Below are 11,221 nucleotides of genomic sequence, written 5' to 3' on the forward strand. Positions count from 1 at the left end.
TTCACTTTCTAAAAAAAATATTAAAAATACATGAAAAAAGTAATTGAAAAAACGCGGCCCCCTCGCGTATTAGGGGGGCGGTATGAGTCACAAATGAATATCAAATATCTAAATACTGAATCGAGCAACTTAAAAACTGTCTGGGGGCTCACAAAGGCCTGAGTAGACGATAAAATGACCAAAAGTTTTTTTGAAAGTGAAATATCCCTTTAATCACTTCAGCCCTATATACATTTCGGTCATTTGATTATTCTTTTTTGGGACATTTTATACATTTGAAAACTTGCGTAATGGGTAGGCCTACTTTAAATACATTTTGATACAAATACTTTTGTACTTTTCCTCAAGTAAATTTAGAATTCTGGACTTTTACTTTTACTACTAGGTATTTCTAGCTATACTTTTCTTAAGTAACAAAAAAAAGTTTTCTCCTCTTTTAGGAGGGCTGGTGCCAACCCTCCTTGATTCTGCAGGAGTCTCCTTGATTTCAACTACATCTCCTTGGGGACTCCTTGATTGTCATTTCTCCTTGATTTGGTATCAAACTCCCAAAATTCACCAGAACACAGGAAATGACATCTACTCTATTAAACAAGTGTCTGGGAGAGGACCCTTATTTTTAACTCTATGGGGAGGACACAGACTCCCCATTGGGGATGTGGTCAGTGCATGCAATCATTCAGATATTATGTAATGAATGGTTATTAAAGGTGTCATGACATTCATTTTCACTTTTTTTATTTTCAATGTTTTATTTGGGGTTTTATGACCTCAATTACACCCAAAAAAACTGAACTTAGAACATTCAGTGGATTTTCTGTGGTCTGGGGTTTTCTGAATAATTAGGCTGAAAAGTAATCTGAGCTTGGCCCTTCGACAGTGAGGTCACTGTCGATTAATCCCGCCCACTCTCCTCCTCGCCCCTCCCCTCCCCTATCCTTTCCTTTGGGGGGGGCGGAGCAGAGGCGATGATTGACAGGCTAAATCCCTCACCAGCGACACCCGCAGGCAAAGATTTCTTTTTTCATTGCAGTTGAAAAGGCTTTAGAAATGTGAGAGAAAAACACCGGCCATTGATCACTGGAATGGAATTTTCACTTAAAACTTTTTGTACACTTTTGAAGGACCAGGACAAAGACTTTGAATGTGGTGTAAAAGTGAATGTCATTAAACCTTTAAAGATGGGCCTTTACTTTCTTCAGTCATCAAACAATTTTTCTAAGCCTACTTTTAGCCTGATAAAAGTATTAAACTCCCAAAATTCAGAAACACTTCACTTGTTTATCCTGTGTCCTACTGTATACGAGTAGGCTACTCTCTCCTGATTGGATACAATTGGTATCCCGACCTGAAAATGTATTTTTAGTTTATTAAAGAGCAAAGGGATGCGGTCACAACGGGTTCCTAACGCCAAATCAAATGGGTTCAGATCCGAGCCAACTAGCCAAGTCTCCTGAGGAGGCACGTCTGAAACCTGTCCCAGTGATGATGAAAGAGCTGGAGAAACAGGGAGACCCATGTTGAACAAACACTCTATAGCAATGATTCGAATGTATAGTTATTTAACGCTTATTTTAACAAAGATAGGCCTATATCACCTACCCTCAACATTGCCTCCCTATTTTGGGCACGTCAGAGGTGAAACATTTTAATTTCAATATTATTTTCATTTATATGTATAAAGATAGTTTAACAAATTTTCAGAAATAGTGGACAAGCTCATAGCGATGCGATGAGCTTGTTGATAATCTATTTTACAAAATGTGTGAAGGTATGAAATAGGTTAAAATGATTATTTGGCATTAGTAAATACAATAAAAACAACGTTTACAGAGTGATAGCACATGTTCTAGAGGCTATTTTGCAGATATAAATACAGGTGTGCGTGTGCCTTGAGTCTGAGATTTTGACTTGCTTTTGGGCCACACAAAGTTTGAGTCATAAGTCATAACATCTTTTTTAAATGGAATAAAATGAATTGACACTACCAAGACTAGAATTCTAACCCATTAAAACCAGGAAAGCATTCGTGTCATTTTAGATTTTAGCTATGAATGGTCTGTCAGGTGGAAACCTCATATATCCAAAACTGTTCACCTTTTAGGATTCAAATTCAATAGTAGCAGATCTACAAGCTCAAAACGCACGTTGTTGAGCTTGTGGATCTGCTACTTTTGATGCTTTTGCGTGACGCCATAGTATGATCAGGTAGGGCGTTCATTTACGAAAAAACACAAAAATATATAGATAAGAGGTTTCTGCCCGACAGCAACGATATAGCAAGGCTTTTCAGAAAACCGTTATGATTTAGTAGACATTTGTAGAATGGGCCTCGGGTCTTAATGGGTTATGGGAATTTGGAGCATGCCTGTTAAGAGATAGAGATTACGATTAAGTGACAAACATTTAATTAAATCTGTACCAACAGAGGCTTAAATTGAGACCTTATAATTTAGTCATCAAGTAGCTGTCGTCTGCCTTTATGCAATTTGATTAATGTATACACCAGGACAGGGCTATTGTAAACTATTTCAACAAGTAATGGTTTGAGTTCCACGCCATAAAGAACAAATCTTCAAAAGAGAGCAACACCCTCAAAGCTGCTCATACTGGTGATATAATGTAGCACATATAACATTTACATCATCACACACACAAAAAAACATGACAAAAAGAGATCCACTCGTCATGACAAGATGGCATAGCTTACGTTCAGCCAATATTTAGTCGGACAGAAGGAGGTTTTCCAGAGAACAAAAGTACACAGTAAAATCCTCACATGTTCATTTATCCATTTTATATGCACTCAAGAGTTACAAATGACATAAAGTAGTATGCCGGATTATAAGCGACTTCCAAATCTACACTGCAATGTGTGTTAATTTACGGGTCCGTTTGGTTCTATTTGTACGCTCTCAGAGTTACAGACCCTAAGGGTCTACTTGGACCCCCTGGTGGTCCCCGGAGTGGACGTTGAGCACCAGCATTCAAGCAGAAAGGAGCATGCATCGCCAACTCCTCAAATCAGAAGGATGGGATCTTAGGTTGAAAATCTCTGACGTTTTCCTTTTAACACCGACGATTTTACTGTGTAAGTATAATAAAACACCAATGATTTCTGCTATCAACAAAGAATGGCAGCCTGGCTAGTAATGACCGAACACGGATGTTTGCTGCTCCGTTGCTGTGTTCACCGTCACACAGCAGTTCCCTCCTGCTGCCTCTGCCTCTCTTGTTCCTGCCTGTGGAAATAGTCTTTACTGAGCAGGACCTCCCTCCGTAGCGGCAGGGCGGGCTCCTCGGGTGGCACGCTGGCATCTTTGGGCCGCGTCATGGCTAGCATCATGGCGCGGAGCAGGGGAGGGTAGGGGACGTAGCGCACAGGGGGCTCAGGGAGTGGCTCAAAGTCTGTGAGTTGCTGCTCTTCGTGTTTAGGCACCAGTCGCCAGTCGTGGTACATGACCTTGTCCACCTCTTTGGCCTCGGTCTCCTGTTTTCCTGTTTAAGTGTCCAGTTATGGGAGAGTTAGCACGTGCACTTGTTGCCAGGGAACATGTTTAGTCCTTAATCCTTAATGACATGATTTTAGAATGAATCTACAACGTGTAACATTTTCTATAAGATCTAGAGATCCACTCTTACAAGAAAAATAAATGTATCTGGAAAAACCTTAGCCAATGAAGTTCAATGAAGTTGAAATGCCTTAAATGAATAAAGTTAAATAGAATCTCAAACGTTTACCTTTATAGGTAAGGATTCCCCATGCTCTGCCATGGTCCATGTTCTAAACAACAGAGCAAAAGAGTCACATGCACACATTTACTTATCATACAGTAAATCCTTATCTAGGAGTTGAATTAACACTCAGGGTTATTACAGTGTAGATTGCGGCCCTAGAGATTAAAAACAGAAAAATTGTATCAAATGGGGGTCCGTGGCCAGTTTGTAAAACAAACTGAGTGTCCTTCAAAGTGTCCATACACTGGATCAGGCTCCAAAAGTGTTATTTTAATTTATTTCAGTTATCACCTAGTTTTCCAACTAGTCACAATCAATGGAATATGCACATCTTAAAGGGGGCTACATGCTACCATCCACGGTGACCCACTGACCCAACTGGTTAGGTAATAACTACGAAATAACGTCACTGAGCAGCGGTGATAAGCGGTCCCCTGGTCACCTCAGCACACCTACTGTAGATGTTTTTACTCTCCCAACTAGCTTGTGCCAACTTTCTGACGTTTGTTGGTCGTTAAAGACAGTGTGATTCATTCATTCAGACCAGCCTACTCTGTCAGCAATGAAAGCGTTGACTGAAGGGGTTTATATAGACCTCTGTCCCCCGTCTTTTTCTGCTATTATTGATAGAGACAGTAGACTGACAGGAGATGGGGAGAGAGAGATGGGGAGTGACACGCAGCAAAGGTCGTCGGGATCGGGACTCGAATCTGGGACACGCTGTCAGGCTGGCATTGCAGCCTAGGGTGCCTGGACCGCCACGCTGCGGCCCAGGCCACTGTACTGTAATTTGAGCAAATATTTGAATATGTACATTTTTTTTATCAAATCTTTGCTTCTGGGGGTTCCTGGAACAACATATTTTGAGATGGGGGGGGGGGGTCGGTGGCCAAATACATATAATTTTGGGGGTCCTTGACATTGATAGATGGCTCGGCCATGTATACCGCATGGCAGACGGGAGGATCCCAGAGGACCTGCTGTATGGACAGCTTGCCACTGGCACCAGGCCAGTGGGCCGCCCCCCACCTGCGGTTCAAAGACGTGTGCAAGCGGGACATGAAATCCATGGACAAAAGAGTGGACAACTGGGAGGCTAGTGCAAACGATCGTTCCAGCTGGAGGCAGGAGGTCCGGAAAGGAATCCAGAAGAGTGAAACGGTGCCGAGTCAAGCAGCAGCAGAAAAGAGAGCACGGCGAAAAGCACCTCAATCAGCCTCAGCAGGCGACAGCAGCACATTCAAGTGCAATCGCTGCCAGAGAGACTGTCATTCGCGAGTGGGACTGTACAGCCACACTAAGCACTGCTCCCTCAGCACCACCTGATCTAATCCAAGTGCGCTTGTGCCATGGTCTCTCGAGGCTGGCGGCCGCTACTATGACATTGATATAGCAACATACGTTTTTTAGAAAACTTTTAGGATTTAGAAGGCATTTGTAGAATGGGCCTCAGGTCGTAATGGGTTAAGGAGCCGGTTGTACCTCTGCAGTGTAGTCCACTTTGACTCTGGTGATGTTCCAGTAGCTGGGCTCTGTGTGGTCTGCCAGCCAGGATTTGCGTGTGAAGAGGCGACCCACTCCAAAGAGCCTAAGACCTGCAAGTAGGGGTGCAATAGTTAATAATGAATAGTTAATAACCGATTAATGGTCGATTGCTGTTTTTTGGGCATGTCATTATATACAAAAAGTTTCAACAACAAAAAATATTGAAAATATCAGATCTACAACACGATTTTCCATATTTTAGCATGGAAACGTAAGTGGTTAATCGAATAGTTGATATATAAAAAAAAAAGAAGTATATATATTTAAAAATGTGCTTCTCGATTATAATTCAATTAATCGAAAACATAATTAAAGGACGACTTCACCCATTTTCAACCTATCTTCATATAATTGGTCCTCACTAATGCTCTTTATAATATGGTACCATTTTTGTTTACTGTGTCTCAGAGGAGGGCTGTGGACAGTTCAGAAACACGCCAACCAGTGACATCACCGCTGGGGAATCCAAGCTAATAGAAACGTCAGGCTTTCTATTCCTGGAAAGTTAGTATGCTATAATCATGGAAGCCATAGTTCTCGCATTAATGAAAATCAAAATAAAATGTTTGAAATAAATAAATACATCTGCCTACTATAGTGAGGACCAATTATATGAAGATGGGTGAAGTCGTCCTTTAATTGGAAAGAATAACCACTAAGAAAATAAGTGCTGGTCGCAGCCCTACCTGCAAGAAGTGAGAAGAGGCGGTTCTCCCTGCGCACATCCTCCCAGGCCATCACAGGAAGCATCTTCCCTGTGAGAGGACGTCTCATGGTGTCATAGTCCAGGGCGAACTTCTGGGAGTCCCGAGTCTTGTTCTTCAGCTCACGATACGCCCGAATCTTGGCGGCCATCTCCGCTATCGCACGGATGCGCTTCTTTTTCACCATCGTTGCTGTATCCTGCAAGTCATGTTGTGATGGGGAAAATGCGTTAACCACTTAACTCATTAAGACCTGAGGCCGATTCTTTACTTATTTTGTTAAAAGGTTAAAGCACTACATTCTGATAGTAATCATTGCTATATAGTGTTTGAGACAGGAGTCTCCATGTCTCTCCAGTGCTTTAATAAACAGAAAATACATTTTCAGGTGGGTTGTAAATTTTCAGCCAATCAGGAGAGGGTTCCCACAAAATTTGATAGTGTTACAGTTCCTGCTCATTTCTTTGTGTAATCACTTCCAAATCCACTTGTTTATCCTGTATCAGTTCTCTCTCCTAATTGGATAAAATTGGTATCCCGACCTGAAAATGAGTTTTCCGTTAACCAAAAAGCTGGAGAGACAAGGAGACTGCTGCTACTGAACAAAAACTCTTTAGCAATGAGAATCTGAATATAGAGCTATTTAACACTTATTTTAACGATTGTGTTGCTTATATGAAGGAATCAAGCCACAAATGATGGTTATTTCGCATAGATCATTGAATCAATCTAGTGACTGGGTTGGTTTTCAAACTAAAAAAGCCTAAATACATTTGTGTGTCAAGGTCGATGATATAAAAAGAAAGGGGAGGGGGGGTGAGCAAGACATTCGTCAGGTTGGTATAACTTACGGCTGATCCACCAACATTCAGTGTTGAACTGATAACTTTAACCAGATCCGAGAGCCGCTATGAGAAGTAGGTAAAAATCGATATTTAATGCTTTAGGCTGTGGAAACCAACTACTGATAAGTTGTATTGATGCTTATCTCTCTGGAAGGAGTTAATGTCTCTCGGAGTCGCGGATGGAATTCAACATAACCAAGGCATCCCGAGGCCTTTTATACTGCTGGCTGCGGCCCTGATGTCCCTCCGGTGATGTCAGGTAGTGTCAGGCATATCCACATATGGAGGGGCTATGTCAGTTATGCCAAAATCTTGGACTGTGATGTCTGTCCTGGACGTTTCGGTTATCTCCAGATATGAAGTTCCAGGAGGGGTTCTCTGATGTCAGAGCTAGGTATGTTAGGTATTTCCATGTATAGCCGTCTAGGAGAGATTCTATGATGTCAGACTTGGGGATGTTGATTGTCTCCATCTATGGGGATCTCCATATATGGGAAGGTTGGGGTCGAATAGGTCACTAAAGGTCGGGACTGCATAGGCCATTCATCCCCTTATATTGGTTTCCGAGCCTCCTGCCATGGTCCACCCTGCGGTGGTATCCATCTATGGCTAATGGTGGCAAGTATGCCTAGCCCCATTACGAACCTCTCACTCCGCTATACAGCTCCGAGATGAGGTCCTACTGCGAGGTCTCCCAGAATCGGTTGAACGGCCGCAAAGGGTCCGCTGTTTACCCTTTTCACCACATCGTATCCAAAAACTAATGGTAGATGGTATGTCGCTTATTTAGTCAGCCTGTGGCCATGTTTCCCATTCAACCCGGAAAACCCCCCTACGTCCGGTGCCAGTACTGCTCCCGGTTCGGCTACAATGGGAAACATGGCCACAGGCTGACTAAATAAGCGATTTAAACGGGTTGTTTCGTCACCAACCTAAAATGTATGACGCCGGACCATACCTTAAACATCTGTGCAGTTTGGAATCTACCATTAGTTTTTGGATACGATGTGGCGAAAAGGGTAAACAGCGGACCCTTTGCGGCCGTTCAACCGATTCTGGGAGACCTCGCAGTAGGACCTCATCTCGGAGCTGTCTAGCGGAGTGAGAGGTTCGTAATGGGGCTAAAATATACTATTAGTTTTAATAGTTCATAATTCCTTTTTGCCCTGATCCGTGATCCCAATAGGTATATCTCGGACATGAGCTGAGCACCACCTCTTTTTGATCTACCAGGTGATCAAACTGGGCTGGAGGTGATCAATTGAGTTGATCAAAAACAACCATTATTAACCATTATTGTTTGATAAGTTTCTCCCTAATGTCCCCAGATATTCCGAATGTATCCCTTTTTTGGGCGGTGAAACCGCCCCTAGTGAGGTTTGGATATTTGCACACCAAATCCTGCGCTGTGATTGGCCACCAGTGTACCCCCCTAACCCTGCACCGTGATTGGCCAATCACAGTCTATTCAGGACTGTGATTGGCTAGGGAAACATGACACATGTGCATAGCCCTATAAATAGGACTAAAAAGTAAAAAGGAGTAAAAAAGAACTCAAAGATCACTATGGCTGAAATGAGAAAAGGGAAAACCGATATTGAGAAGAAAATAGAAAGTCTTCCTAGAACTGGCCCTTTCAGATCAAAGGATATATCAGAAAAGGTTAAAGACAGAATTGTGACAAAGCACAGATCTGGCCAAGGTTACAAAAGAATTTCAGCTAAACTTAAGATTTAAATGTATTTATTTTTTGTACATGATTGGTTGACTCCATTCAATATTGTGATTATCTAGCAAGACACCGCCCACTTCACACTGGGTGTGATTTTTTATTCATATTGACATATTCAGTCATTCTTTGTAAGGTTTTATTACTATATTATTTACTTATTCTATGCTTGGAATATTGTAATTGGCAGCTCATAATAATAATAATTAATAAGCGATAAAAGCAAAGGTGGTTACTGGTTTTGACGGTCTGGCACTAGGTGATCACGCTATAGCCATGGAAAACGTCTGATCATGTGCCTGGAAAAGGTTGCCCAGTTGATCATATGGAACAAGTGCGATTGATTAACTTCAACATTTTGAATTAATAAGGAATGAAGATAAGCAGTGGTGTAAAGTAACTAAGCACATTTACTCAAGTACTGTACTTAAGTACAATTTTGAGGTATTTTTTACTTTACTGGAGTATTTCCAATTTTCAGTACTTTTACTTCTACTCCACTACATCTCAGAGGCAAATACGGTACTTTTACTACACTACATTTATTTGAAAACTTTAGATACTAGTTACTTTGTAGATTTTGATTATTATTGCAAAATATACATTAACCTCTTCAGCCCTATATACATTTCGGCCATTTGAAAATAGCCAATCAGCTCACAATACGTCGCATCTGCTATTTTCAGAAGATTTTTATACATTTGAAAACTTGTGAAATGTAACATTCTGCATAATGAGCACTATCTCCTTTTGGTACTTTACGTACATTTTGATACTTGTGTACTTTTACTCAAGTACATTTTGAATTCCGGACTTTTACTTGCAACATTGCAGTATTGATACTTTTCCTTAAGTAAAACATGTATTAGTAATTTTTCCATCCCACTGAATGAATGAAGATAAGTGAGTATTCTCCCAATATGCTGCTACGGTTTGCTCCTCCCTCCAGGTCTATGCTCCCTCCACAGGCACGGTGAAACAGTCGGAGCCTTTTATATAACACTGACGCTTCCCTGGCATAATTACATTAGGTGGTGTATGACTGACATGTACACAATAACACACAGTAAAGTAAAATATTGGTTAAATCAATACCTGGACTTGTGCTGCTGTGCAAGAATCTTATTCCACTTGACCTCCGGATTGCACAAGTATCACAACTTCCGCTCACTGGTGCGTCTAGCAAAGTGTTCCGAGTGGAACTGATGACATGATTCGTTTTTTGTTCCGCTTATAGGTGTGTGAGGCATACTGTACATTTCCCTCGAAATAACGTTTAAAGAATCTGTTATAGTTCCTCCAAGGAGGCTTTTACTCAAAATCAGTGGTGTAAAGTAACTAAATACATTTACTCAAGTACTGTACAATTTTGAGGTACTTTTACTTTACTGGAGTATTTCCAATTGTCAGTACTTTTACTTCTACTCCACTACATCTCAGAGGCAAATATTGTACTTTTACTCCACTGCAATTATTTGAATAAATTAAGGCTTGTTTAGAATAATTCCACATCACAGTTGTGTGGCCTTTCTAAAAGAGTTTCAGCAAGAGGAGAGGAGGTGCCTAGTCTCATCACCAGCTAGGACAATTGGTGGCTAGGACTATGGAAGATTTTATTGGACTTTATTATCTGCAAAGATTTTTTCGAACCTCGCAAATATTTTGCATTCGTCACTCGTATTTATATTGAACCTCGCAAATATTATGCATTCGTCAGTCGTATATTTTTTAACCTCGCAAATATTATGCATTCGTCTCTTGTATTCTGTACTGTGATCACACACAAAAAATCAGCATTGTAAATATAAAATCAAGCTCTGTAAAAAATCAAGCTCTGTAGTTATTATTTACACATTTGTCGCCTGCTTTTTACAAGTGAAGCACGAATTTCACATTATTGCAATAATGTCCAATTCCTCCCTCTCCAACTTTGTAATTTACACCTGGCAAATAATCTTTATGGCTAATAACTCGCAAATGAATTCACAAATGTTTTGACTGCTTCACTCGTGTTTTCTGGTATCTGCAAGTAAAAAAAATCGAGCTCTGTAACTACGAGTTGTTGTTGTTTACACATGTGTGCATCGCCTTTTACAAGTGACGCACAAATTACGCTTGTGGATCTGATTTCTACACCAACCCGATCTCCAGAGATTACCGTAACATTGCACGGAACGAGTGCACTTCATTCCGTGGATAGCCGCCTCGGAACTCCCGAATTGCGTGCATATGGTACGGCGCTCCCTTTGTGACAAAACCATTTCGGAGGCGCGCAGTCACAGGCGAATTGTCACCCCGTGAAGGACCACCGAGGGAGCTAAGGCGACCGAGTTGCCGTCCTGAACGGTGTGACATTCGCCTGTGCCTACTCAGCGCCGTTTGAGTTATGTACCGATAGGCACAGAATCGTAAATGTTATTGTGCGGACTGCTCTGCTTCCGGGTTTTTCCGTGTTGCGACTGGTTACGCCCACCGTGGGACTCGCCGTACATATGCACGCAATTTGGGAGTTCCGAGGCGACTATCCACGGAATGAAGTGCACTCGTTCCGTGCAATGTTACGGTATTCTCTGGAGATCAGGCTGTCTACACATGTGTGACTCCTCTTTTTCAGCTTGTGGTCGCGTGTCATTTGTGACGTATTTTTGTCCAGTCTTAGG

General features: G+C 41.6%; 1 protein-coding gene across 1 annotated transcript; it reads right to left on the reverse strand.

Moving 5' to 3' along the window:
* Positions 1 to 2,596: 2,596 nt before the first annotated feature.
* On the reverse strand, positions 2,597 to 9,757 carry mrps34 (mitochondrial ribosomal protein S34). The gene is made up of 5 exons (XM_080447780.1): positions 9,657 to 9,757; positions 5,970 to 6,186; positions 5,221 to 5,333; positions 3,742 to 3,784; positions 2,597 to 3,498 (listed from the first exon to the last, which is right to left on the reverse strand). The coding sequence occupies exons 2-5, from the start codon at positions 6,172 to 6,174 to the stop codon at positions 3,197 to 3,199; spliced, it is 663 nt and encodes a 220-aa protein (XP_080303906.1). The 5' UTR covers positions 6,175 to 6,186; positions 9,657 to 9,757; the 3' UTR covers positions 2,597 to 3,196.
* Between the last annotated feature and the right edge of the window lie 1,464 nt (positions 9,758 to 11,221).

Source organism: Gymnoscopelus braueri, assembly GCF_963280865.1.
Source record: "Gymnoscopelus braueri genome assembly, chromosome: 13".
Taxonomy (NCBI): Eukaryota; Metazoa; Chordata; class Actinopteri; order Myctophiformes; family Myctophidae; genus Gymnoscopelus; species Gymnoscopelus braueri.